This window comes from Diceros bicornis, chromosome 19 (genome assembly GCF_020826845.1).
Source record: "Diceros bicornis minor isolate mBicDic1 chromosome 19, mDicBic1.mat.cur, whole genome shotgun sequence".
In the NCBI taxonomy this organism is placed as follows: domain Eukaryota; kingdom Metazoa; phylum Chordata; class Mammalia; order Perissodactyla; family Rhinocerotidae; genus Diceros; species Diceros bicornis.
In genome coordinates, this window is record NC_080758.1 from 24,684,048 (window position 1) to 24,711,998 (window position 27,951).

Consider the following 27,951-nt stretch of genomic DNA (forward strand, 5'->3'; position numbering starts at 1 on the left):
CCCTCCTTCCCAAAGTCCTGTCGCCCGGGGTCTAGCCCACGCACCCCTAACGCCAAGACTACCCTCACACACCCTGGCCCTTCCCGGCCGCCGTCTCCGCCCCTGCCCTGCTCTTTTGGCCCCGCTGGGGCGGTCCGCGCAAGCGCATTGGGTCGCACCAAGGCCCCGCCCTCTGAACCTCGGGTAACGGCGCGAGGGGCCTGAGTACCGTGCGCGGGCGGGCGGACGAACGAAAGAGTAGGTTGGGGCGCGGCAACGGCGGCCGGCAAGGGTCATGTTTCCTCGGGAGGAAAGATGTGAGGGAGGGGTCTGGCCAGTGATTGGAACCCGGAGGCTGGGAGATCTTGCGGCTCAAACCCGTGACAGGGACGGGGAAACTGGTGTCCACTGAGGAGGTTGGGCTAGTGCGTGTTGATCCCAGATTTCCCAGATCTCCGAACTTCAGATCGGGCTCTGTCGGGGACGCGGTGCAGGTGAAACTAGAGCCAGAGTTAAAAAAAAAAAACAAAACTGGGAGCGATTAGGACCAAACTTTGCCCAGAGTGGGAGCGAGCAGGCCCGTTGAGTGAGGCATGCCTGGGCAGGAGACCGTGTTGTTGCCCCGGGCCCCACGCGTACTGGCTTCGCCCTTGGGATCAAGTCCGACCGGTTTCCTTGTGGGCGTTTTAAGGCTTTTGGTGATCCGGCCCCAGTCTGTCATTCATTCATCGTTCATTCATTTAACATATATTGAATACAGTAGCAGGCGCTGGAGGAAGAGAAGTGATCAAGACAGACACTATTCCTACGGTACGGGAGAAGGGAACGGGCTGTAGAAGCCCTGGGCAGAGAACAGGGACGGCTTCTGAAACTAAGTCATGAACGCTGGTCAGGGGTGGTGGAGAGTGTTCCAAAGAGAGACAGCAGTACGCGCTAAGGTCTGGAAGCCGGAGAGAGGCTGGTGTATCCTGGTCGCTGAAGATACCTCACTCGGAATCTGTTTAGTGCCCAGGGAAGAGATGATGGTAGCTGGAGCTAGGCTCCTAAGAGTGGGGATGGAGAGAAATCAAGAAATTCAAAATACCATATATTTAGAAAGAATCCACAGGATTAGAGGAGAATGGGGTGTAGGAGAGAAGTACATTAAAGGCTTTGGTGCCTAGGTCGGGTTCATCAGAGGAGGAGCAGATTTGTAGGGAGACAACAGCAAATTCTATAGTGGTGGTTTGGAGATTCCTGGTAGAGTTGGATATTCTAGTTTGAAGGTCAGGAAAGCACTTCTGTAAAGGTATAGATTTGAGTGTCATCAGCAAAATAAATAAAGCTGCAAGAAGGGTTGAGACTATAGAACGAGAAAAACAAAGGGCCAAATTAGCACTTTTCATAGTGATTATTTATTTTTATGTCTTAACTTTCTCTGTGTCCTCATTACCTAGTCAAGGGACTGGCATTAGAAGCCTTATCTTTCTCTGTGTCCTCATTACCTGGTCAAGGGACTGGCATTAGAAGCCAATCAGTGTTTACCAATTAAACAAAAGCCCAACAGCAGACAGAGATGTTGGAATCCCAGAGTTGTGAAGAGATGGGGGCTAATGGAGAGTTCCATTGCTCTAATGTCAGAGTCAGAGGTTCTAGTCCTGGCTCTGCAACCAGGCTGCTGTGTGACCTCTGACAAGTTTTCCACCTGTAAAGTGGGTACAGCCGAAAAAGCTCCCATGTATAGAGCTCCAAACACTGCTAAGGAACTGCACACAGATTTTTCTTATTTAATCCACTCGGCAACCTTATTTTTAAAGGAAGTTACGTTAGTATGGACTCAAACCCGGGTCTGACTAACCCCAGAGCTTTGTTCTCTACTATAGCTGCCCTTATCTATCTCACTGGACAGGGATGTTGTCAGGACCCTCTTGAAATCACATGCTCATTCTTTCAAAACATTGTGCTGAGGCCAGCAGACTTGCATAATTGGTCTAGCACCAGTTCTGTCCTGGGGAGAGGGACATGGGGCTGAGTGTGATGGAGGTTACTTGTCATTCTCTAGCTCTCTTCCTGGGGGCCACTGAGCTGGGCAACCATGTTCTGTTCCTAAAATCAAATGACAATAAGCAGAACAAAATTCATGACTGGTGTTTCCAGATTTTTATCCAGATGTTCTTAAACCCCTGGGGCCTGCTGCAAAATGAATGAGTATCAAGATATAAGTTGGTTCACCTCTGTGTGTCTCTGGGCAGCCATTTGGATGACTCCTATTACATTGGGCATTTGGGTCTCAGTTATTTCTATTCGGTTAATGTGATTTCTCAAAAATATTTTCTGTCTTTTGGTGCTGTGATGGTAGATGTCCATACAGGGAGTGTAATCATTTCCTGCTAGTAAGTTTGCTTCAGTTAGTATGAGGGAGGAGTTCACCTTATCTGCATTTCATAGTACTTCACAAAGGGCTCCTTAACACTACTCCACCCCCTGCACTCCCTGCTCCTCCCGCTATACATGTAATTTATTTGAGATCTGCCAACATGGGTTGTTGGAACCAGAAGGGAAATTAATAATCTAGTGCAGTGGTTCCCATCTCAGGAAAACTTGTTAAAAATACAGGACTTCAGCTCCTCCTTTCCTTCAGATCTCTTGAATCAGAATCTCTGAGTAAGGCCCAGGAATCTATATTTTTTCCCAAGCTTCCCAGAATATTCAGCCAGGTTTGGAAACTACTGGTCTACCCCAACCCCCTTATTTCACAGGTAGAGAATCTGCAGCTCTAGGAGGGGAAGGAACTTGCCTCAATCACATATGACATTAGTGCCTCTTTCTCCAATGAAAAGCATTGGGCTTGGAGTTCAAGCCCAATGGACCTGGGTTCAAGTCCACGTTTTACCAGTCATTACCTTGGGCAAGTCATTTCACCTCTCTGAGCCTCTGCTTCCTTACTGTGAGAATAATGCCATTGTTGTATTAGGAATCAAAAGAGAGAGTGGTAATGGAAATGCTTTGTGGAGTTTTCTGTTTTGTGCTCATGGAAGTTGTTAGGAACTGCCAGCCGGTGTTTCCTCCCCTGTACCACGCTGCTGTTTCAGTGGTTGCTGGGCCCCAGGCCATCTGTCACCAAGCCCTCCCCTCTCCTTCTGTTGCAGGTTGGGATGGCCACTGGCTGGGGGAGCCTCTTGCAGGATGAGCAGCAGCTGGAAGAGCTGGCACGGCAGGCGGTGGACCGGGCCCTGGCTGAGGGAGTGTTGCTGAGGACTGCACGGGAGCCCAGCTCCTCGAATGTAAGCCCCGGGCCCCTCCCTACAGCACTGACCTCACTGCTCTGGATCCTACTGCCCATTATCTGGCCTTTGCCAGGCTGGAGGCAGCTCCTTGGGGTCAGAGACCACATCTCTTTTGCTTTATTTTATTTTTTTTCAATAATTAAAATTGATCTCTAGAAGTATGTAAAGTAAAAAGCAGCATGCTAGAGTAATCAAATTCAAGTCTGGGGTTTGAAGTGTGACTTAGGCAAGTTACTTACCCTCTCTGGGTAAGTAAGCTGGAGTTACTTCAAATATAAAAAAGGGATAATAATGGGACCTACCTCATCGACTTAGTAAGAGAATTAGAAGAAAATTAGCGTGAAGCACTTTGCCCAGTGAGCTATTATTTTTTAAGATCCACTAATCATGCTACCTTCTCTGTAATTGGTTCGTGGTATATCCTTCCAGGTCTTTCCCTCTGCATTTATATACATATATGTGTGTTTTTGTTTGTTTTTCATTTAATAGTCTGTCTTAGAACTCTTTCCAACTCCTCCGTTAGGGTCAGCCTCATTCTGATGCATAGTATTCCAGGTGTGGATGGATCACAGTTTAACTTTCCTCTACAGATGGCTATTTAGGTGATTTCTAATGTTTTATGGCTACAAATAGCACTACAGGGAACATCCATGTACATGCCTATTTGGGGGCCTGTATGAGTGTTTCTCTAGGATTGATACATAAAAGTAGAACTACTGAGTCCAAACCACGTCTTTTAAAAGTCTCATCCTTTAAAAAAAAAAAAAACTTTTATCTTGTGACTAGGTAAGACATTTTCATGGTTGAAAATTCAAAGGGTATAAGAGTATACAGTTTAACTCTCCCTTCCACATTCCCTAGCCACCCAGTTCTCCTGTCCTGAAGGTAACTTGTGTTTTATAAGTAAAACATTTATTCTTTCAGATAGTTTATTCATAACATGAAAATATGTATATTCCTTTTTCCCACTTTTTACACAAAGAAGCATACTAGATAAGCTCTTCTGTGCCTTGCATTTTTTTACTTAACAGTATACCTTGTGACTGTCCATGTTAGTAACTAAAGAGCTGCCGCCATCTTTTTTTACCAAACCACATTCTGTTTTGTCTCCATGTGCCCAGAACCTAGTTAAGGGCCTGGTGGAGAGTCTAGACTCAATAAGTGTTTGCTGAGTGTGAATGAAAATGGCTGTCACCTAAGGTAGGCTGTTACTGTGGAAGGTCTGCCTCTGGCTTTGAGAATATAATTGCTTGGTTTGTGAACCTTAGATTTTTTGAACTGCTTGTCTGAACACAGGATGAAGCATTTTCTCGTTCAAGATTTTATTTCTTCTGTTAATCAACAGCTATTGTGTAAAGGTCCAACACTTGGTTTTTCTGGAAACTAATGGAGCCTAGAAAAGGCACAGTCACCAATGAGATTCACAATCCAAAGAAAAAAGACAGGAAGTGTGTGTTTTTTTGTGTGTGTGTGATTTCATTCCAAATCTTTACCAGGTGCCTCTTCTATGCCAGGCCATTCTAGGTACTGAGGACACAGAGGTGAGGCAGCCAGAGGCCCTCGCCTCTGGAGCTCACAGTCTAGTTGGAGAATATACCACAAGACAATTAAATAGTGTCAGTTCTGTGAGGAAACATAGGCAGCCTGCTACACAACATTAGCTATTATGTATTGAGTATGTGCTATGTGCCAGGCATTATTCTAAATACTTTGGGATCACTGACTCCTTTAATCCTCACCACTTCAGAGATGAGGAAACCAAGGCAAGAGAGGTTAAGTAACTTGCCCGAGGTCATTTAAATGGTGATGTAATTGGCAGAGCCAGAGTTCAAACCCAAGGAGTTTGCCTCCTGAGTCCATGCTCTGAAATTTCATGCTTTACCGCCTCCCCAGGATCCTGTATAGGACACCTGAAAGAACGAGCAATTCATTAGTGGTATTTGAACTAGATCTTAGAAGACAAACGGGAGAAAGGAACAGCATAGCAGAGACCCCAAAGTAGGAAAAGGAAAAATAGTGTTCAAGAGAATGCAGCTGAATGCGGGGCATATAAGTGGATAAGGTATAATGGGGAAGAAGGCAGGCCACAATCAGACAGTCAAGAGGCTTTGGATACCGGGCAAAAGAAGAATGTGAACTTTATCCTGTAGATCAGAGCTACAAACCAGCCATGTGCAGACTGATTAGTTGGCTCCTGCAATGTTTAGGGAGTTAATTTAGTTTTTTAAATATATGAACAGCGTTCAAAATTCAAAAGGGTATTCAGTTTAGAATAAGTCGCCTTCCTCCAGTCACTGTTTCCCTCCCCAGAGGCAAGCGTTGTTAACAGTTTTTTCACCAGAGTGTCTTTAAAAAATCAGAGCCAACTTTTTTTTTTAAATCATGAAATTAAAAATACAAACCTAGAGTGTCCCTCGACTGACGATTGGATCAAGAAAATGTGGTATATATACACAATGGAATACTACTCAGCCATAAAAAAAGACAAAATCATCCCATTTGCAACAACATGGATGGGCCTGGAGGGTATTATGTTAAGTGAAGTAAGCCAGAAAGAGAAAGACAAACACTGTATGATCTCACTCATATGTGGAATATAAACCAACACATGGACAGAGAAAACTGTATTGTGGTTACCAGGGGCAATGGGGGTGGGGGGTGGGCACAAGGGGTGAAGAGAGACATATATATGGTGATGGACAAACAAAAATATACAACCCAAAATTTCACAATGTTAAAAACTATTAAAACATCAATAAAAAAAAAAGAAAATACAAACCTAGATACCCAGCTTGTCTTGAAAAATCAGATCAGTGGCAACCCTAGCCCACTTTCCTGTATGGCAGCAATTGGCTGGAGGGGCATTCTGGCTGCCCTCTTTAGATAAGATGGAGGTTCTTCTTGTTTTTTCCCATCACTGTCTGTTGTTTTCCTGACTATGAAGCGGAGTGTTTATTGTCATGCATATGCTATGGTTTTTCTTATAGTAAAATAATATTTCTCTGTGTCTGTGTCTATCAAAAATGAAAAGACTATGTGTTTCAGCCTTCAGCCTATGGACAGCAGAGAACAGCTGTATACCATTGATCACAGATTCAAGTGGGTATGACGAGTCGTGGGGACAGAGACAGAGTGAAGTCTTAGCAGAGAACTCTTTGGGAGTTTTTCAGGCCAAATGGGACTTGTTGGAAGAGCAGAGTTCTGAGTTTTAAAGCCAAGGAAATGCCCCTGTAGTCATCACACATGCACTCAGGATATTAGGTCACCCCTTACATAATCTGCAGTAAGTCCACTCTTAACTCATAAAGACTTCAAGCTGAAAAAACATTACTGTTAAAAATACCCTTTCTCAGTTTTGTCTTAAAATAGATGCTGAGGAGGGCAATTTGGGAGTTATCTACAAAAATTCTAAATAGATTTACCCTAATTACCTGATATTTCCACTTTTAAAAATTTACAATTCATGGGGCCGGCACTGTGGTGTAGTGGTTAAGTTCAGCGCATTCTGCTTCGGTGGCCCAGGTTCACGGGTTTGGACTCCGGGCACAGACCTACACCACTCATCAGCCATGCTGTGGTGGCAACCCACAGCATGTGGAGGAGGAGGATTGCCACGTTGCTAGCTCAGGGCTGATCGTCCTCAAGCACAAAAAGAGGAGGATTGGCAACAGACGTTAGCTCAGGGCTAATCTTCCTCAGCAAAAAAAATAAAAATAAAAATTACAATTTATGGACCTTCTCACACACAAAATACCTAGAATGTATATTCTAGGATATTCATTGCAGCAGTGATTATAATGGGGGAAAAAAGGGAAACCACCTAAATGTTCATAATAGAAGGCTAGATTCAATAAATTATGGTATATCCAAAGAATGGAATACTATATAGCCATTAAAATGGCTGTATAGCCATTTGTATAATAGAGAGTGCTCTATTTGAACATATATGGAAAGTCTCTGAAATATTTATAAATGTTTATACATATACATAATGTATATACCTACTTATAAATGTCTCTGAAATATTTATACATAAAGGTATATATTGTACGCTTCTATGTGTGTAAAAAAAAGAGAAAATGTATGTATACATATACATTAGTCTAGAAGGATATATGAGACATTAGTATACCGTTTGCCTCTGGGGAGGAGAACTGCGTCATTGGGGCCATTGAGATATACTTTTCACTATGTATCCTTCTGTCTCTTGAATTTTGTATCATGTGTTTGTATTATCTATTCAAAATAATAATATTTCTAAAATAAATATATAAATGCCAAGTTCTAACCCCATAAACTTGTACTACTATAATGACAAACTGATATTAACTCAGAGGGTAAACGCAGGAATGTTTCATAATATAAATCACAAGATCATCTTATAATCTTTTACCCAAGTTCTATTTCATCTGTTGTTGGGAATCTCAGAATGCATTATCCCCTTCTAAAAAAAGTGTTCTAGATGGTATTTGGGTTTCCTGGCTCTGCCAAAGTCCACAGAACTCAGAATGCAGCTGAACTCCAGGCCTGGCAACCCGAATCACCATCTCCAACACTGAGGGGAACCACTCCTGGCCTCTGCTCTGGGTGCCAGAATTCACTTCTGCTGCAGCCCTACCAGCAGGATTCTCCCTCTCTCCCAACCAGAAGGCAAGGGGACGGGGGTATGAGACTCTGCCATGGGGAGGGTACTGGGCTTGGATATCAACTGGCTAGGAGCAGTGTGTGTGTGTGTGTGTGTGTGTGTTTGTTTTACTAACCATCCTGGTTCAAATCCCAGTGCCACTTAACAGCTTTATATAGTTTTGGACATGTTGCTTAACCTCTCTGAGACTCAATTCCCTTGTCTGTTTATTAAATATAGATAATAATAGTATCTTCCTCAGAGGGTTAAATGATGAATCCATGTGAACTATTTAAAACAATGCCTTGCACACAGTAAGTGCTCAATAATTTTTTGTGTTTTATTGTTTGTTTTTTTGTCTTTGTTTTTGGCCGTTTTACTTCTGATTTTTTTTTTTTTTATGTAGAGGATAAAATATTACAGAGTCTAGAGGTTCTCTTTGTATCCCTTCCTCATCCTGTTGTCTTCTCTCCCTTCCCAGAGGTAACCACTATTCTGCAGTTTGTGTGTCCTCAATAAATGTAGGCCACACTTTCCATGGGGTTACATTTGCAGGAAGACAACCCATTCACAGGTGTCCTACCCCTGCCCACTCTCTCTCCTTGATCAGGTGGTGAGCTATGCCCCCTTCACGCTCTTCCCCTCACTGGTCCCCAGTGCCCTGCTGGAGCAGGCCTATGCTGTGCAGATGGACTTCAACCTGCTGGTGGATGCTGTCAGCCAGGATGCTGCCTTTCTGGAGCAAACTCTCTCCAGGTACTGGGCAGTGGGGCAATGGGGAGCCAGGAGCTGCTAGAGCCAAGGGACTGAAAGAGTGGAGAACCATGAGGTGTTGCTCTGGCAGCTGACTTGGTGGGGTGGGGGACAGGTATCCCCCAGGAGAAATAAAAAGTAGTAGAATAGAAGTCAGGAGAGCTGGCTTCTAATCCTGGTTCTACCACTTATTTATATGGCCTAAAGCAAGCTCCTTTCTTTCTCTGGGCCTCAATTTCTTCATCTGTAAAATGGGGAGGTTGGCCTGAATCTAAGGTCCCTTCTAACACTGACATTCTGTGGTTCTCTGATCCATGACCCCCTGCCTTGAAGACTGAAATTTCTTTTGGAATTAGGGAAAGTCTGCCTAGTTTTAGAGAAGACAGAGGGCAGGGGAGGTTACTGGGTTTAAAGTCAGATTTTCTACTTCTTCTGCTAGGCAGTGACCCTTTCTTGTCAGCTCAGGCCTCTCATCTCTGGGTGGGATGGGGTGTAGCTGGGCCCCAGGGCACGAGGGGACGAGGATACAAAACCCTTGAAATGGCTCACTCCATCCACCCCTCTCTCTGTCTCTTCTCCCTTGATCTTTTTTTCCCTTCAGGCTCTGGGACAAGGGGAATTTCTTTACTTTAGAATTAGGTGTATATAAATATGTATATTTGTGTGTATATATATAGAGAGAGAGAGACTAGACATATACAAAATTGCATGTCTGATTAATTTTTCAAAAGAAAACCATTATTTTGTTAGAAACAAAATCTTTTAAAAATGTGCGCATGGTGTGAGGGTGAATATGAGAAGGGATCATAATGGTAAGTTTGGAAACCATTGACTTAGAGCTAAAAACCCAATAAGTCATGAATATAAAAACCCTACCACTGCCTTTCCCCAGATCTTTCTCAGGATGGGCCAAGCTTTTGTACCTATGATTTTGGATTGTGGGAAATGTGAGCCGCCTAATTTATGACCTTTACCCTAAAAATGCAAATATGTGGGAGACCTTCCCTGCAGCCCATCTCTGCAACTCCTGCCTTCCTTGTTCCCCTCTCTGAAATACACACAAACACTAGCTTATAAGAGAGAAGAGTCCCAGGATCACATGTGCTAGAATAGCAGCCTAGGGTCTGGGGTTGAGTGGGAGCACCTCTTCAGAAAAGGGAAAATGTGTCTCAACTTTCCTGGAGGCTGAAGCCCAGCTGGGGTCTCTCCTCCTCACGAAGGGCTGGGAAAGGCCCTGTGAGAGAGCTGGCTGGGGAGCAGAGGAACTTCACAGCGGGCCTGAGCTCCATGGCCTCAGTGGGGTCCCTGTAACAAGGTGAGCCTGCAAGTCAGGCTTGAGCAGGCTTGCAGAGACCCTGAATCTCGAGTGGCAACAAGTGTGGCCTTACTTACCTGTGGGTGCCTCTTCCTGAGGCTCCAGACAACCATACTGGATGGCCCCTACTTCATGTCACATGTCACAGCAGCACACTGGGTCATGATGATGAGTTAGCACAGTCACGGTTCTCACCATCATGCGGTTTATAGTCAAATAGGAGAGATGACACTAATCATCACTCAAATAAAATGGAAAATTGCAACTGTAAACAGTGCTATAAAGGAGAGGTCCACATTGCTATGACACCACATAGCAGGGGGATCTGATCCAGATAGGGATGGCTTCCCTGAGGAAATCACATCATATGGGGACTGGTTGAAAAATAAATAGAATATTTAGTTTGAGTCAGAAAAATCTTTTGGGGCACAGGGGTAACTGCTGTCTTCTAATCCCTGAGGGCTGCCTTGGAAGAGGCAGAGAAGAGTTGGCCTGGAAGGTCCCAGAGCGTAGGGGAAGCTACGGAGGGTTAATATTAGGTCAACCAGAAAGCTTACCAACCATCAGCGCTATTCAAGTATAGAATGGTTGTACCACATGCCATTTTTGAGTTCTTGGGACCAGACACTCTGTTCAGTTCTATACATGCAATATCTCGTTTACTCTTCACTGCAACTCTGTGATGTAATTATTTTCTTCTTCATTTTACAGATGAGCAAAGTGAGACACAGAGATGAAATGATTCTCTGAGGTTGCCTAGTAGTGAGTAGTAGAACTGGGGTTTGAACCCAGGTCATCTGGCTCTAGAGCTGAGTTCTAAACCACTATTCTCTAACAAGTTCGTGTGGGTGTTCAAGTTTTGGCCAGTAGACCCAGAGAGAATTCAGGAGTCAACGGAAAGGGGTGAGACTCCTTGACCTTTAAGGTTCCATGTAGCCTGGAAATGTTCTGTTTCCTTCTCCAGCACCATCAAAAGGGATGACTATACCGCTCGTCTCTTTGACATCCACAAGCAAGTCCTAAAAGAGGGCGTTGCCCAGGTAACCATTTCCTACTCTACCCCAGTCTGGAACCTGCCCCTCCTATCTCTTTTTTTGTTTTTTCTTTTTTTTACCAGAAGAATTTGGCCCAGGCCCTGAGCTCATGGGAATCTGCCTCTCATTGGTCACCACTGGGTTTGTACATCAATGGCCAATCCTGGGATGACCAAAAGAATGATTCCCTGGGTTTGAGATTGTTAGCTGGTCCCTCTAATTTCTATATAGAGTTCACGGTACCTGGATGCACCAAGTAGGCCCTCAGAGTCAGCCCCTGGGCAAAAGTCTTCAGCTTTCAGTTTTCCCCACAGACTGTGTTCCTGGGCCTGAATCGCTCGGACTACATGTTCCAGCACAACACAGATGGCTCCCCAGCCCTGAAACAGATTGAAATCAACACCATCTCTGCCAGCTTTGGGGGCCTGGCCTCCCGGACTCCTGCTGTGCACCGGTGAGTCCCTTGAGCAGCCCTGGGCATACCGGTGGGGTGACAGCCTGATGAACCTACAATCACAGGCCAGGGCAGGGATCTCCAACTCTAACTGTGCATTCCTGGGCCCTGGGTCATGTGCTTCCCCACTGTAGCACAGCTTCCACTTGTAATTAGGTCTTGGTATGTCAGGGAGAGAAGGAATCTCACGGTTCATCTAGTCCTGCCCCCTCATTGTACAAGTTAGTATTCCAGGCAGAGGGAACAGTATCTGCGAGGGTCTTGAGGTGAGAAAAAGCTTACATGTTTGAAGGCCTGGAAGGAGGTCAGAATCCAAGGCAGAGAAGGATGCAGAGGCTTCCTATCTGAGGGCTGGACCCTAGTACCATCCACTTCTTGCCAGCAGTGATGCTCCAGGTTGCTGTGATTCCAGATGGTCTGCAGCCGGATTCCAGACAGCACCTGGGGCTCAGGGAAAGGGGTTCCAGCTCATTGGGAAGCTGGCGTGGAGTGGAAACAAAGGGTCTCAGGGCTCCTCGGGGGATGTACACCAGGGGCCAGAGTTAGGGCACCCCAGCATATTCCAGCCTGTGGTGGATCCTACAGGAACGTGGTGGTAAGATGCTTTTTAGTGCTCAGCTAATTCTCAAAGTGATGTTCCTATAAGTGTCTGTGAGTCACAGGCAGAGGAGTCATCCATTTACTGAACAGACATCTCGCTTCCAACAGACATGTTCTCAATGTCCTGAGCAAGACCAAAGAAGCTGCCAAGATCCTCTCCAATAATCCCAGCAAGGGACTGGCCCTGGGGATTGCCAAAGCCTGGGAGCTCTACGGCTCAGCCAAGTAAGAGGGAGAAAATGTGGCAGCAGAAGCTTGCTTTAGATTCAGCATTCGTGGGTGCAGCAACTTCTTTGCCTGACATCATTAGGGAATGAGCGAATTTTTCTAGGAAAAGAAACTTACACTTTTAAGTGCCAAAATTATTTTGGAGTTTTGGACTTCCTTCTTACATAAGAGATGCTGACTATAATTTGCTCTTTTCTTGTTGGCTAGAGGTCATCATTATGAGTGTCAGTGACTGCATGATGTAATGCAGAAGTGCTACCTAGACTTAGAGAGGCGTGTGAGGCTGTTAGCCTGCACTAATGGCCCCATCTGGTAGGCTTTAAGCTCTCATTCTTTTTCTTCATAGTTTTTCTGTCAGCTCTTACTTCTTACTGCTGTCAGTGTACTTGAATTACAATCCTCCACTCCATCCCTATACCTCCTTTCTGGTTTGCCGTGGCTTGGGAAAGCAGATGATCTGGGTTATGATAGTGTCTAATGAGTGTGAGGGCCTCTTTGATGAGTAAACGCATAAGCTTTGATTTATGGATTTTATAGTGTCTGTTTTAACTGCTTAGAGGCATTTTTTTGCTTCCTTCCTATTTCTCAACTGTGTTCCAGATGTGTGAAGATGCTAGGTAAGTGACTTCTGGATAAGTGAGGGGCCACTGTGCTAAGTTATTGCAATGTTAATATAGCATTAATAGTTAACCCTTAATGAAGATCTTACTAGTGCCACACTTTGTGCTAAGCACTTTTCTTACAAGATCTCATTGAATCCTTCTATCAAACACTCCGAGGTAGATACTATTCATCTCTCCCATTTTACAGATGAGGAAACTGAGGTTCAGAGAAATGAAGTGAATTGTTCAAGGTCAAGTGGCGAGTTGGTGGTAGAGCCCAGAGTCCACCTTCCTCCAGAAACTGCATTCTTAATCACTTTATTGCCTCCAAGGGAGCCTCCCTGGGCTTGCTAAGCCTCACCAAGACTCAAGAAACCTCAGACTCTGAGCATTTAGAAGTCATCGAATGAATATTTTGTCAACTAGAACTCGTGGATAGGTCGTATTCTAAGAGAGTGAAGCCAGGAGATGGGTCAGCTGGGGAACTGCTGATGGACAAACGCTGCAGAGGGTTTCTTCAGCCAGGCTGTGAATAACATGGAGAGAAAAGACTCACGTGCCCAGAATTAGGTGCTAGTGGGTAAGAGCTGTGGGGCGGCTGAGCCAGGACTGGCTTCCTTAATTTTAAGAGTCAAATAGGCATTTCTACTGACCCAGCACATGACCTTCATTAAGTCTTGTCTTTTCTCTGAGTGTCAGTTTCCTCGTTTGTAAAATGAGAGTAATAATACCTAAAAGGGTGGTAATGAGAATTAAATGAAATCATGGATTTGAAAAATGCTTTAAAAAACTTGAGGATCATTATCTGGTACTTCCAATAATGATAATAATAATGGCTACCATTTAAGGAGTACTAGTTTTATTTTACAGAAGAGCAAACTGAGTGCTCAGAGAAGTTGAATAACTTGCCCAAAGTCACACAGCTAGTAAGTTTAGAATTGATGTCTATCTGCCTCTAAAGCCTGTGTTCTCTACTACACTCTTCTGCTTCCAAGCGGAATGGTCCCATAGAAAAGCTGAGGTCCCATAGATTGAATGGTCCCATAGATTGAAAAACTAAGGCTTAAGCATTTGTAGAGCAGATGAATTTTCATCAATTAGCTCATACTTTTTAAGCATTTTTTAAAGGAAGCCTGGAAAATGAATTATGATTTCAATTAAGACATTTATTCAAACTCTTTCAAAATATAGTGTGTGTGGTTAGAATGAGTAGAGATAAGAAAAGGGGACTCTTGGTGTAAAAGATTGGGATCTATGATCTATTTAACACCTTTATTTTATAGATAGGAAAATCAAGTCCCAAGGAAAGAAACTGGCTTGCCCAAGGACATACCACAAGTTACTGCCAGAGCTGGGACTGGGACTCAGGAGTCTTCACTCCCAGCCAGCATGCTGCTGCCACTTCACCTTTCTTAGCTGACAACTCCCAGCAGGCTGCTCAGAACTAAAGACAGGAGGAGGTAGAATATGTTTTCTGAGTCTAGCTCCGATTTTTTGGCAGGGGGCAGGCTGACTTAATTAACCAGGGCATGCAGTTCCACTTTAACCTACAGCCTACAGCTGCCCTCCTCCACATTTTCTTGGAGGTAGGCCAGCCTGGGCCAGGTGCCACCTTCCCACCCATGAACAGAGCAGATCGGGCCGCAAAGTGAAGAGCAAAGCCATTGACTCTCGGGACTCTCTCAGGGCAAGATGGCTTGTGAGAGTACCATTTCTAACCTGTCTGTTGGATACCCAACTCAAGCCAAGACTCAGCTTAATGTCACGTCTGACCTCAAAAGGTTTCAGGCAGGCCAGGAGAGAGGGCATACTAGGATATGTATTTCGGCTAAGTGGAAAGGAATCAGGCACAGTGTAGTCCAAGAGATTCAGCTGAGGTAGAGAGAAGCAGAGACAAACAGACATGAAGTATAGGAGGTCAGGAATCCACACTTAGAATCCTAAGCCAAAGTCTGGTCATCCAGGAGTCTCAGCAAGAAGCCACCGGCACAGAGCAGTACAGCTACAGCAAAAATACTGCTGAGTGTTGGCCCTAAGAGAGTGTGGTGGCTTGGTTGGTAGCCAGACAGTTCTCTGACATTAGCTTTGCCCTGAGTCCTTGAGCTCCTGCTTCTTTAAGAAACGTGGATAAGCAGAGAGGAAGAGGCCGGGTAAGCCCCAGAGATCCCATTAATACTGTGGGACCAAACGTGACCCTGGGTACGTCACAGAAATGTTGGGAGGCCTCAGGAGATAATGCCTTATGTATAGTTGGCTTTATAGGGTTTCTGTAGGAATTCTAATGAGCTATTCTAATGTTTTATGCAAGAACTACACAGTCTTTTATTATGTGCTTTACAATCTAGTAATAGGGTCATTAGCCCCCAACTCCTAGCATTGTTCTTTTTTTTTTTTTTTTTTGTGAGGAAGATCAGCCCTGAGCTAACATCCATGCTAATCCTCCTCTTTTTGCTGAGCAAGACCGGCTCTGAGCTAACATCTATTGCCAATCCTCCTCCTTTTTTTTTTTTACCCCAAAGCCCCAGTAGATAGTTGTATGTCACAGTTGCACATCCTTCTAGTTGCTGTATGTGGGACGCGGCCTCAGCATGGCTGGAGAAGCGGTGTGTTGGTACGTGCCCGGGATCCGAACCCGGGCTGCCAGTAGCAGAGTGCGCGCACTTAACCACTAAGCCACCGGGTCGGCCCGCTAGCATTGTTCTTTTACAAAATATTTTCAGTATTCTTACCTGTTTATTCTTCCGGAAAGATTTTAGAATCATTATGTTAAGTTCTAAGAAAAAGTCCTCTTAGGTTTTTGAGATGGTTTTAAATCTAAATTTTAATTGGCACAGAAAATTACAATATTTTATCTACCTACTAGAGAAGGGGCAGAGACATCTCTATTTTTTTCAAGTTTCCTATTTTCAGGAAATAATATGTTATAGCCTCAGGTGTCTATGCCTGAAGCAGTCCTGAGTTGAGAGAACATCTGCTCTTTCAGGGAAGCTGTGTTCTCGTTCTTACTCCTGAAGAGGGTGAGATAGAGGGAGGACAAGCTTTGTAGCCACTTCGGGCCACTTGTGCTCTTTCCCCAGTGCTCTGGTTCTACTCATTGCTCAAGAGAAGGAAAGGAACATATTTGACCAGCGTGCCATAGAGAATGAGCTACTGGCCAAGTAAGTAAAGGAGGAGAGACTTCCACATATGGCCCCAGGATTGGGGAAAGCCACTCAGAACAGAGTATCCACTCACTCTGACCCTTGCCTGTCTTTCCCAGGAATATCCATGTAATTCGGCGAAGGTTTGAAGATGTCTCTGAAAAGGGGTCTCTGGACCAAGACCGAAGGCTGCTTATGTAAGTCTTCAGGGAGCATTCCCCAAGGATCCAATAGAGGACTGGTTTAGGAAACTCATCCTGCCACCCACTTTCCCCAAACGATCCTTTCTTCTGGGAGATGTGAGGGCTTGCTTCCTTCTCTCTGAATTTTAGGGGTGAACTCTGAAATATCACATCATCCCAGGAAATTTTGGAGAAGGCTATCCAAGTTCTGCTTCTAAAGGGTTGTATCAGAGCTATTGACATTCTGGATAAGGGCTTTCTTAAAACGACTTTGGTTTTCATATGCTCCTGGCTCCCGAAAGTTTTCTTGCCCCTCTTGGTTGTTGGTCAAGTCAGGCTTGGGCAGTTAGAGAGGAATAGGAGTAGCTAGCTCATTCTATGATTGATCTGGGAGCTGCTCCCTGAGCTCAGGCAAGACCTCGAGGGGCCTGGATTTGTGTTCTAAGCCAGGCCCTGTGCTTCCCTCCAGGGGCCACCACCAGGTGACTTTAGTACCACGTATGTGGGTAGCATTGCTTGCAGCACACGTATTTAGACCTGGAACTTTGTGATTCTTAAAATTAAAAACCTCCATGAAATTTCACAATACCACTTACTATTTTCAAAATGTGCTTTTAATGTAACAAAACAAAGTTGTTAATTTACTTTCCAGATAGATCAGACAATATCAAATAAATCAAAGAAAAGGGGAAGTTCAAAAAGACAGTCTGTCTCAACTAGACTCATAATTTTGCATCTCCCCACCCTCACCTCTGCCATTTTTAAAAATCTCAGCCTGGTTTCAGCTACTTTAAGCAATGTGAATAAAAGTGTGTTTTTCTAAGCACAGCAATATGATTCTGTTGCTTGGTAATTTTGAGCCTACTTTATTTTTGTGTGTGTGAGGAAGATTAGCCCTGAGCTAACATCCGTTGCCAATCCTCCTCTTTTTGCTGAGGAAGATTGGCCCTGGGCTAACATCCATGCCCATCTTCCTCTACTTTATATGGGATGCTGCCACAGCATGGCATGACAAGCGGTGCGTTGGTCCTCTCCTGGTTTCTGAACCTGTGAACCCTAGGCTGCCAAAGCAGAGCGTGCGAACTTAACTGCTATGCCACTGGGCCAGCCCCGAGCCTACTTTTTTTTAATTTACCTAATTTGATTCTGGTTGCCTTCTTATTTACCTCTGGCCTTCCTAGAATGACTCTAGATCTGGAATATTCTAAAGTATTCTTTTCTACACACCTCCATGTTTTTAGTGGAAACTGTGGTAGTGTGGGTATCTACTTTCACTGTTTCCAGTGAACCTCTCTCCAGGCTACCCCTGTGGACTGACTTTCAAAGAAGCCAGACTCATTTTGATGCACTCTAAAAATAGATTGAACCACTGAACCCATCAGTTATAATTTAACATAGCAGCTTTTTCCATCCGTGTTCTAGGGACGGCCAGGAAGTTGCTGTGGTTTACTTCCGGGATGGCTACATGCCAAATCAGTACAGTCAACAGGTTGGTATTTTTTATTAGACTGTTCTTTGCCTCCTGGGACCCACCATCATTCCTCAGAGACCCAACTCAGGCGTCACAACAACCTGGGTTTTCCCCTGAGCCCTGGCTTCAGTTCTTCCTCAGGGAACTTGCTGCTGGAACCGCCTATGCTCCCGCAAGCTTTTTGCTACCTTTCAGTCTCTACAAACACACTGTCTTCTAGAATCTGAATCCTCAGGAATCCACGGTGCTTCAACCATTCACACTGTTTCTAGGGATATGCTGTTAAATGTTTAACAATCATCTTTCTTAAGGGGGAAAGCCCCAATTTGTAGCATTTGCTGATTTCTATGGTGTAACTACTCCCATCATGGCCAATTTCAAGCTATCCAACTTAATATCTCTGAACACAGGGTTAGGAAGAGATGGTTATAGTCGGCTCTTACAAACCAGTTTCACCCCACCACTGACCATTTCCTTCCTGCCCACTCTTACCTCTCTTTTATCTGCATCAGAAAGTTTTTATCACCCGTCCATTCATGTTTTTTTGTTATTTTTTTCTGAGGAAGATTCACCCTGCGCTAATATCTGTGCCAATCTTCCTCTATTTTGTATGTGGGATGCCACCACAGCATGGCTGATGAGTGGAGTAGGTCTGCGCCTGGGATCTGAACCCGAGAACCTGGGCCGCCGAAGCGGAGCACACGGAACTTTAACCACTTGGCCACGGGGCCAGTTCCATGTCCATTCATGTTAATAACACACCTTATCTTGTTATCCTTCCGTGTTACTTTCCACATCCATTATTTCATTTAATCCCTACAACCACCCTGTGAGGTGTGTAATTATCCCCATTATACAGCTGGAGAAACTAAGGTTTGGAGAGATGCAGGAGCTTGTCTAAGGTCCCACAGGGAGTTCCCAGGCTTTCTCTCAGTCCAGTGGCATTCCCAGTATATCATTCTTCTCCCCTTGCCCCTAATCCACAGCATGGAGAAGCTAAGAAGTCCTGCTTTCAGTTGGGAAAAGATAAAGGAGGAAATAAGTTAGAAAATACCGTGAGCAGTAGACTGGGGGTCATGAGCCTTTGGCTCTGCCTGTGTGTGACCATGGGCAGGTCCCTGGCCCTTTCTGGGCTCAGTTTCTGTAAGCTGAGGGAACTACACTAGAAAATTGAGGGAGTTCCTTCCAGATCTATGATTTTTTGAATAAAGGATTCTCCCTAAGGCCCAGCTGTATAGAGGGCAGCTCCACAGAGGTGGCAGCTCTATAGAAGGTCCTTTTCTCTAGAATGTGGTTAGCAGTGGTGGGAACTTGCTGAATAGAGAAGAGAGAAACTGTCCACTGGGAAAATGGCTCCAAGTTCTAGGACAAGGGGTTTAGGGGAAGGGGCCAAAGAAAACTTGAAAAAGAGAGAAGAGGTTGAGCTAACAAGGAAGGAAATTATTGCATATGGAGGAGGACATTTTTAGGGAACTGAGAAACTCAGACCGGACTTAGAACATAGAGATAAATCTGCAAGGCTTGATGTCTTGCTAGGTGACCCTGGGCAAGCCCCTGCTCATCTCTGAGTTGTGCTTCTCTGCGCCTAACATAATGGAGTACTTCTCTGGGTTTATCTCTGATATTCTGGGCAGCTATAACTCTCTCTGGACACCAGCCTAGTAGTTAGGTGGCTGGGCTTGTTGGTGAAGACCAGGCAAAGATGCTGTAGGTGGACTCATGGTATCAATGGAAGGACAGCATGGACAGAGTTGGAGGTGGGAGGAGGAGGGGGCGTTGCTCTTCAGGCCATAGACTTGATCCTACTGTGTGCAGTTTGATGTGGTTTGGAGTCAAGGACAGACTGTCCCCCCAGTGCCTGAGAATGGGGACTAGAGCTGGGAGGCATGACCCTCTGCTCTTTCTCTGCCTCTCACACCCTAAATTCATGGCACACCAGATGTTCATCCTGTAATTACCCTCCTGCAGGCCTTTGCTCATATTATTCTGTTAACCTGAGTACCTCTTCCCTGTCGAGTCTCACCTATCAGACTCTACCTGTCCACTCAGATTTCACCTCATTAAGTAACAATAATATTTATTGAGCACCTACAAAGCTCTAGGCACTATGTGGGACACTGGGGATACAACCAGAAATAAGACAGACAAGGGTCCGGTCCTAATGGAGCTCACAGTTTGGTCAGGGAGATGGGCATCAGAAAGTAAACAGAAATAATGTTTTTTTCTAGTTGGGGGAAACTCTGAATGAAACAACAAGGTGAAAAGATAGAGAATTAGGGAGAAACCCACATTAAATAGGGTGGTTTGAGACGGTGACTTTGAGCTGAGACTTAAAAATTAGAAGGATCCAACCATTCATTGGAAAAGCCAAAAGGAAAAGAATTCTAGGCAGAGGCAAAAGCATCATTCCCTGAGGTGGGAATGATGTTTGTGTGTTTGAGGTCTGACAGGCTCGTGTGGCTGGAATATGGGAGTGGGTGGAGGGATGGCATGCAATGACGTTGAAAAGGAGACAGGAGGCAGATCCTACAGGGTCTTTCAGGCTGTGGTAAGGAGTTTGGATTTTACTTGGAGTGCAGTAGGAAGCTGAGCTCACAAACAAGTGTCCCACCCCTTCCAAACCTCCTCATCAGTTTTTCTACACCCTTACACCTTTCGTCATTTTCCCTTTTACTTATAGTCATGTATCATTGTGCTAGATGGTGAGCTCCCTGAGGGCAAGAAGTCTGCAGATTGAGAGGGGCCACACCTGCCTCACAAGGACGTTGCAACTACCCTGGGAGATAATGAATGTCAGAATAGAAAGCAGGATACCTGGCACCTGATGGATGCTCAGTAAAGGTCAGCTGAAGTGAAATAAAGTAGAATTCCTTTTGTTTTCTTCCCTCTGCAGAACTGGGAAGCACGTCTGCTGCTGGAGAGGTCATGTGCTGTCAAGTGTCCAGACATTGCCACCCAGCTGGCTGGGACTAAGAAGGTGCAGCAGGAGCTGAGCAGAGTGGGTGTGCTGGAGATGTTGCTCCCGGGCCAGCCTGAGGCTGTGGCCCGCCTCCGTGCCACCTTTGCTGGCCTCTACTCGCTGGACATGGTGGGTGGGCAGCCCGTTTCTCCCACCACAGGTCTCCTAGGTGGCAGGGACCCAGAGCCCAGTGTGTTGAGGAGGCTAGAGCTGGCACTAGGCTGGACTTGGGTCAGCGATGCTCTGTGAGAACCCCTAGAGCCCTGGGGAGAGGGGTGGAATTCATTGTAAACTCCCTCAGCAAAGGTGGAGATAAGGATGGTAACCAGGGGAAGGGGCTGAGGCAGACAGCAAGAACGGGAATATCTGTGCCTGCTTTCCAGGCCTCCTGCTGCAGAGCCCTGAACTGTTGCCAGAGAAAGCTTGTTCTCATTGTACTTGCTGCTGCAGGGGTTTAGTTGGGGTTCACCTCCAGATAGTAGCATCTAGCCTGAGGGGGCTTATGGCTCTTCCCCCTCCTGCTCTTCCTCTGATGCTGCTCTGCACAACCAGCAGGACCTCAGCTCCTGCTCTGGCCTAAAACTGCTGGTGACTACTTTCTTGCCTCTTGCCAGGGTGCAGAAGGGGACCAGGCCATCGCTGAGGCCCTTGCTGCCCCCAGCCGGTTTGTGCTAAAGCCCCAGAGAGAGGGTGGAGGTAGGTGGTTTCCCCCTTTGCAGGGCTGTTTAGTGAAAGGGGGCTAGCAGGCTGTCACCAGTGCTAACCAGCGCTTACTGTGGGCAGTCCCAGGCTCTGGGGGGAAACAAGAGGAATTGACACAGGCCCTTACCTTGGACAGTGTCCCAGGAGACCCTTTGATCACAGGGGAATCTGATTAACCAGCACTGGAGGATTTGGATAAATTTAGTCTGAGGTGCCTGAGGATGGATTATGAGGGAGCGGGATAGGGGCATATCAGGAGGTTGGATGTCTTCTTCCCTTGTTTGAACTCCTTGAGGGCAAGGCATGTCTGCCTCACAGACCCAGAGGAGATGATATTTGATCTTGGTCTTAAGGAATAGGTGAGATTTTCCCAGGTGGAAAAGGGAGAACAGCATTCCATACAGAAGGAGCAACCTCAAGCAGAGGCACTGGTCCATGAAACTGTGGTATGTTTGGAGATTAACGAGTAACTGGTGAGGCTGGAGTGCAGCGTGGAAGATGGGAGGAGGCAGGGATTTGGGCTGGAACAGATGGTTTGAGACTTGATTATAAAAGACATTGAATATATGTAGGAAATTGGATTTTATCCTAAGGGGATTGGGAAGTCATTAGAGAGTTAGGGACGGAAGGGACACACGATTGATCCAGGATCCATGTTTCAGCCATAGTAGAGCATGTCCTGGAATAAGGGGAGACTTTGGTAGCAGAGAGACCATAGAGGAGCCTGGTGTAGTTGTCCAGAAGAGCAATGTAGAGGCCTGGTAATGGAGAGAGAGGAGTTAAATATCACTCAGGCGTACCTTTTGCCTGATTGGGATTAGGATGGTCCAGGGGAGGCAAGTTTAGGCAGAAGTAATGAGTTCTGTTTGAACATGTTGAGTTTGTTTTGGGGGCCCGTGGTATATCCATGTGATGTCTAAAGTAGGGTGCTTGAGTTAAGATTTGGGAGTTAACAAGTTACAGGATATAGATAGAGTCTTGGAAGAGATCTCCCTAAAACAAGTATGTACGTGGAGGAGAGAGCAAGGGTGGAGGACCGATTCCTTGGGAATCCCAACATTTAAGAGGGGCAGGAGCCAGTCAGGAAGGCTGAGAAGGAACAGCCATAGACAGGTAGGAGGAGAACCAGGGCAGGGTGGTGTGGTGGAAGGTGTGTTCACTTGTGTGAGTGAGGGCTCTCCTGTTAAGGTGACAAGCCAGGCCTGCCCTGGCTTCACTGAGCTGGTGTCAGGAACTGAGGCTGCTGACTTGCCCACCTGGCCACAGAAGTGGGGGCACAGGGTGGAGAAGGTGGGCAGAGGGTCCAGGGTGACTGGCCAGTGGAATTGCAGGTAACAACCTCTATGGTGAGGAGATGGTGCAGGCTCTGCAGCAGCTGAAGGACAGCGAGGAGAGGGCCTCCTACATCCTCATGGAGAAGATTGAACCTGAGCCTTTTGGGAACTGCCTGCTACGGCCTGGCAGCCCTGCCCAAGTGGTCCAGTGCATCTCAGAGCTGGGCATCTTCGGAGTCTATGTCAGGTGAGCCAGTCAGGAGGCGATCCTCCTTGCCAGACAGCCAGCCAAGTGAGCCTGGAGGGAGCACTGGACAGGGAGCAGGAGTCCTGGGCTTCAGTCACAGCTCTGCCAACCCCTAGCTGTGTTACCTGTTTCCTTTTCTCATAAATGAGGGCAAGACCTGCCCACCTCACAGGGCTATGGAATGAATCCCAGATGAGAATTGCTTTGCAACTATAAAGGAAATTCCAAGTAGTAGTAAGATGGATGAGAAAATAATCCTGGACTAGGAGGAGACCCCAGGAAAGAAGAGAGTTTGGGTCCAGCTCCCAGGCCACTGGGGATTTGGGGAAAGGTGGGATGGGCCAGCTAGAGGGTACTCAGTGGCTTTGAAAATCTGAGTGGCCCCTGGGTCTGGGTTTGAGGACTAAAGAATCAGGAAGAGAGGAACACTTGTGAATTTGTAAAGAACAGTTCCTGGTCCCTCATACCATTTCCTGCAAAAGACTCACTCCTAGGTCAGAGCAAGGTAGGAATACCAGATCCTTCCATGCTCCCCACCAGAGCCTGCCCTCTCTATAATCTTCCCCTCTAACCACTTGCAGCATCTCTGCCTGCCTCCCCACCCCCCACCTCCCCCAACCTCCACCCCTACCAGCCATCTTGAGAAAGAGGTAGAGAAGGAAATTTACAGCTACAGAACATGAAATGTGAGCCTGGCATCATGCTAAGTGCTTTTCCTGCTTTATTTAATCCTTGTGACCATCTTGCAAAGTGAGAGGTATTATCCCTATTTTAAATTGAGGAAATTGATATTTAAAAAGGCTGAGTGACTTGCTCAAAGACACAGAGTAATTCCCAAGCTAGGATGCAAACCCAAATCTGATTCTAAAATCCTAGTACTTTCTGGGGTGTAGTCAGTCACCCACAGCTCACCTGGGACCAGGGAAGGTCCTGGGTTTGGGTGCTGAGTCCAGGTGATGGAGTTGTGTGTCTCCTGCCCCCATTTCTATAGGCAGGGGAAGACACTTGTGATGAACAAGCACGTGGGACATCTGCTTCGAACCAAAGCCATCGAGCACGCAGATGGTGGTGTGGCAGCAGGAGTGGCAGTCCTAGACAACCCATACCCTGTGTGAGGGCGCAGTCAGGCCCTCTGGGACTGCGCTCAAGAGGCCTTCTATCCCTCATACTTGTCATTCCTCTAACCCTCCTGAGGGGTTGCCCTCCCCCTACCTTGGGAGGGCTAGTCTCTTCTGGAGACCTCCAGGGTCTTCATGGAAGGTGAATGCTGGGTACCTTCCCCTAGCTCTCCCATCTGAGGACCAGAAAAGCTGTGTTTCCCTTAGGTGAGCTCTAGAGGCCCTTAAATCCTCAGGTGTGGGTACAGCTGAAAGGAAGTTGATCTGAGGTAAGGGTCCATAACCCTGCCTCCCTCCTGTCAGCTCCTCTTTAGCCTTTTCAACAGGTTCCAGTGTCTGACTTGGGATAGGACTGAGGGGTAGGAGGAGCAGGGTGGAGAGGCATAGCCTTTCCCCACCTCTGCCTTAAATAAAACTGTGTTGCTGATTCTGTGATTCCTTGCTCTGTGCATTTAGGGGAGGGAAGAGCTATAATCTGGGTCAGCCCACTTAAGGTGAAATGGAGCAGGGGAAGTGACTTGGCTGTAATCAGAGTCTCCCTAGCCCCAGACTCTATGGATAGGACCCGGAAGTTCTAATCCTTAGTCACTCACTAAGGCTCCCACAGGATCATAGGGAGGAGAGAGGGCAACCGTGATGGGACATCGCAGATGTGAACTGGCTTCAGTTGTTTTCCTGCTTAGCTCAAGAGCTTGTCAAAGGACTTGTGAGTGAAACCCTGCCTAGCTCTGCCCAAACCAAAAGTTCTGGAAGGAGGATATTGGGGTATTCCTGGGGAAAACCACTCCCCTTCCCAGCCCCCACACAAATCAGAGCAGCTAGCAAGTATACAGCCTGTAAGATACCTAAGAAAACTAGTCACCGCCTTCTTGAGGTCACAGACTTTATTCTTACAACCACAGAGCTTGAGCATGACCGGGGCAAGAAAAGAGAGTCTCATCTGGGCATGTCTCTCATGGGCAGGACTCTGTTCTGGGGTGGGAGGGAACAGAGGACAAGGAAGACAGGCTCCTCTGGCCCTAGGAACAAAACACATTTACTCGTGCAAAGAAGCAGAGGATATGAAAACCCTCTGGAAACTGAGCCTGCCTGCACAGCCCTTGGAGCAAATGGGCAGACAAGCACTACCATCTGACACAAAAGGGAATTTAGATCCAGAACAGAAGCAGCAAAGTGTTTAAAAAAATAATAATCAATTGTTCCAGGACTCACAAACAGGCATTTCTAAGAGCAAATGCATGCCCAAGATAAGTACTGGTGCTTCCTGAGAGAAGTGACAGAGGATTACAGAGCTGCCTCCCTGTGTCAGTCTAGGCCCTCACTTGCCCTCTGAACATTTAACTTGGGTTGGGAACATGACCTTCAGTTCCCTTTTCTGGGCTCCAAAGGCTCTTTGCAGTCTAGGGGCACAGCAACCTGAGGTTGACCTGGGTCCTGTCCCATCTGCCTGGCAATCACAGGAAGTTGCCTCCTCCCAGAGGCAAAGCTGGTCCTCCGTCCCAGACAGCTGGTCGAGGGAGGTGGTATGGGTCAGCACTGGACCTCAGCACTCCAGTGCTGAGGGGCAGGGAGGGTGGGCAAAACTTTGGAAAGCCAAGCAGGGAGAATCCTGGGTAAAGGGCAGGGTCTTGTTCACTGGATGGTCAGGCAGCGGTGGCTGAAGAGGTGGCTGATGACGGATGGATCAGCTACAGTAGAGGTATCCCCCAGGTCGTGGTCATTCTGAGCGATCTTCCGAAGCACCCGCCTCATGATTTTCCCTGGGAGACCACAGGCTTCTGGTTACCTGGTGACGGCACTGACCCACTCCAGCCCTGCCAGAAGCTTCCACCCATACACACTCCACAACCACTGGGCTTTGGCCAATCCCGTTCCCAATCCTTTGAGGACTCTGAACATACCTGAGCGGGTTTTAGGCAAGCCTGGTGCATTCTGGATGTAATCCGGTGTGGCAATGGGGCCAATCTTTTCTCTAACTATAACCAACAGATCATTAAGCATTTCTTCAGTACCCTTAGCTAGGCTCCCAAAAACCAAGGTAGAGATAGCTTTGTTCCCCGCCTACTTCCTCTTCAGGGCCCTGCCCACAGGGTCAGTCTCAGGCTCACTGCCAGTCTGTCTTTCTTTTTAGCACAGTGTCTCTTTACTATCTCTTTACTTACTATTATTTTATCTTAATCTACTTGAATGGAACTCAAGCTCTAGAAGTGGCCTTCGAGAGTTAAAACCCCACTTTACTAGCAGTGTGGCCTTGGGCAAGTGATTTAACTTCTCTGAGCCTCAATATCTTCATCTTTAGAATGAAGGTAAAAATAAGATCTATTCTCATGGGAGTGATTATAGGGATTGAATGGATTAATGCATTTAAAGCACTTAGCTCAGTGGTAGCACAGAGAAAGAATTCTACAACTGTTAGCCATTGTTATCCTAGTGGAGAGACTAGTGGAGACTGAATGGGAAGAGAGCAATCAGCCCCTCAGGCCCTCTTGAATCTGTTTGTGTTTGGGAAGCAGCTTACTCTGGCCCCTCCCCAACAACCTGCTGTGGTAACTGGACCATCAGGACAGACCCTGCAGTCCCTGCCCAGGGAGGCTCCTTACTCTGCTTCTTGAGATCCTCCATGAGCATGGGGCTGAAGGTATGGCCATCGCACAGGGTGACAAAGCAGTAGAGGCATTCGCCCTTCACAGGATGAGGGTGGCTGACCACAGCTGCCTCTGCGACAGCCTCATGTTCCACAAGTGCTGACTCCACTTCTGCCGTGCTCAGCAGGTGTCCTTGTCAAGGGAAGGGAAGTGCCATAAGAGAAATTCCAGCCTCTGCCTCAACCCCTGCTCCACCTGTGCCTACAGGGCAGTCCTGGTCTGGTCAAATGGGGAAGGCCCTTCATTCATTCCTCACAGAACATGTTTCAGTTGCCCCACCATACCAGTTTCCCTCCTCTAGGCACATTCCAGTGTTTATCACTCTTCCTCTAAAACCTGGGCCCAGAACTGAATGCCTCACTCTAAGCATGGTTTGGCCAAAGGACATCCTGGCTCTCTCAGAAGGCTTTGGCTGGGAGTTGCTGGGAGAGCAGGACTAATAAGAAGGGAAAATGGTCCCTGGCCCTCACCAGATACATTCAGCATGTCATCAATTCTGCCAGTGATCCAGTAATAGCCATCCTGGTCCCGCCGGCAGCCTGGGAAAAGAAGAAATGCACAGCATCAATACCCCACAGTAGGATAAATGATCCACATTACCAAACGGCCACACCCACGGCAATAGCCTCCTAACAAGTATTCCTGCTTCTCTTCTTGCCCACTGTAGTAGCCAGGCTCCAAGATGGCCACACTGATCTCCACCTCCTGGTATTCATACCCTGTGTAGCCTCTTTCTCATTGTACTATGGTTAGTCTGTGTGGTCAACAGATTTTGGCAGAAGTGATAGGATATCATTTCTGAGATTAGATTATAGAAGACAACTGGTTTCAATCTTGGTTGCATTCTCTCAGATTATTTGCTCTGGGGGAAGCCAGCTGCCATGTCATGAATAGCCCTATGGAAAGGCCCATGTGGCGAGGAACTGAGGGTTTCTGCCAACAGCCACATGAGTGAGCTTGGAAGTAGGTCTTCCAGGCTCAGTCAGACCTTCAGATGACTGCAGCCCCGACCAACAGCTTGACTGCAACACATGAGGGACTCTGAGAACCATCAGCTAAGCCGCTCACAGATTCCTGATCCTCAGAAACTGTATGAGATAATATAATATTTGCTATTTTAAGGTGCCAAGTTTGGGGGTAATTTGTTCCATGGCAATAGATAATTAATACACCCACCTAAAGTCTGTTCTCCATAAATCAGGCAAAGTTATTTTCTAAAGACTAAATCAGTTCTTATCACTTGTCTGCTTAACGCCCCTAAACGTCTCCCACTGTACACTGGATAAAATCCAAACTCCTCACTATGGCCCACAAGGCTCTATATTATCTACCTCTCCAACTTCATGTAACATTCTTCC

The 27,951-nt window shown here is 46.5% G+C and overlaps 2 protein-coding genes across 7 annotated transcripts in view; one reads left to right on the forward strand and one right to left on the reverse strand.

The window, feature by feature from the left end:
• The first annotated feature begins 178 nt into the window (after positions 1 to 178).
• Positions 179 to 27,777, forward strand: GSS (glutathione synthetase). 4 transcript variants are annotated; one of them, XM_058562841.1, is made up of 13 exons: positions 179 to 237; positions 3,108 to 3,242; positions 8,480 to 8,625; positions 10,902 to 10,977; positions 11,286 to 11,425; positions 12,134 to 12,250; positions 15,933 to 16,013; positions 16,115 to 16,192; positions 17,600 to 17,666; positions 20,542 to 20,736; positions 21,222 to 21,303; positions 22,641 to 22,830; positions 23,822 to 24,383. In XM_058562841.1, the coding sequence occupies exons 2-13, from the start codon at positions 3,114 to 3,116 to the stop codon at positions 23,943 to 23,945; spliced, it is 1,425 nt and encodes a 474-aa protein (XP_058418824.1). In that variant the 5' UTR covers positions 179 to 237; positions 3,108 to 3,113; the 3' UTR covers positions 23,946 to 24,383. The 4 variants fall into 4 exon arrangements, with proteins under 4 accessions (XP_058418824.1, XP_058418828.1, XP_058418825.1 ...); XM_058562845.1 differs by lacking the exon at positions 179 to 237 and adding an exon at positions 373 to 473; XM_058562842.1 differs by lacking the exons at positions 179 to 237; positions 23,822 to 24,383 and adding an exon at positions 27,446 to 27,777.
• ACSS2 (acyl-CoA synthetase short chain family member 2) overlaps positions 24,791 to 27,951 on the reverse strand; it is a 46,961-nt gene continuing 43,800 nt past the window's right edge. For all 3 annotated transcript variants that reach the window (XM_058562839.1, XM_058562840.1, XM_058562838.1), the window contains 4 exons: positions 27,064 to 27,132; positions 26,549 to 26,725; positions 25,850 to 25,924; positions 24,791 to 25,708 (listed from right to left, as the gene is read on the reverse strand). In XM_058562839.1, coding sequence (XP_058418822.1) covers positions 25,581 to 25,708; positions 25,850 to 25,924; positions 26,549 to 26,725; positions 27,064 to 27,132 — 449 coding nt within the window. In that variant the 3' untranslated portion in view covers positions 24,791 to 25,580. The remainder of the gene's footprint in view (positions 25,709 to 25,849; positions 25,925 to 26,548; positions 26,726 to 27,063; positions 27,133 to 27,951) is intronic.

Excerpts from the sequence above, each read along its gene's own strand:
- GSS (XM_058562841.1), top strand. The coding sequence starts at position 3,114 with ATGGCCACTGGCTGGGGGAGCCTCTTGCAGGATGAGCAGCAGCTGGAA. Across the intron at positions 10,978-11,285 it reads TAAAAGAGGGCGTTGCCCAG|ACTGTGTTCCTGGGCCTGAA; the intron begins GTAACCATTTCC and ends TTTTCCCCACAG. Across the intron at positions 22,831-23,821 it reads ATCTTCGGAGTCTATGTCAG|GCAGGGGAAGACACTTGTGA; the intron begins GTGAGCCAGTCA and ends CCATTTCTATAG.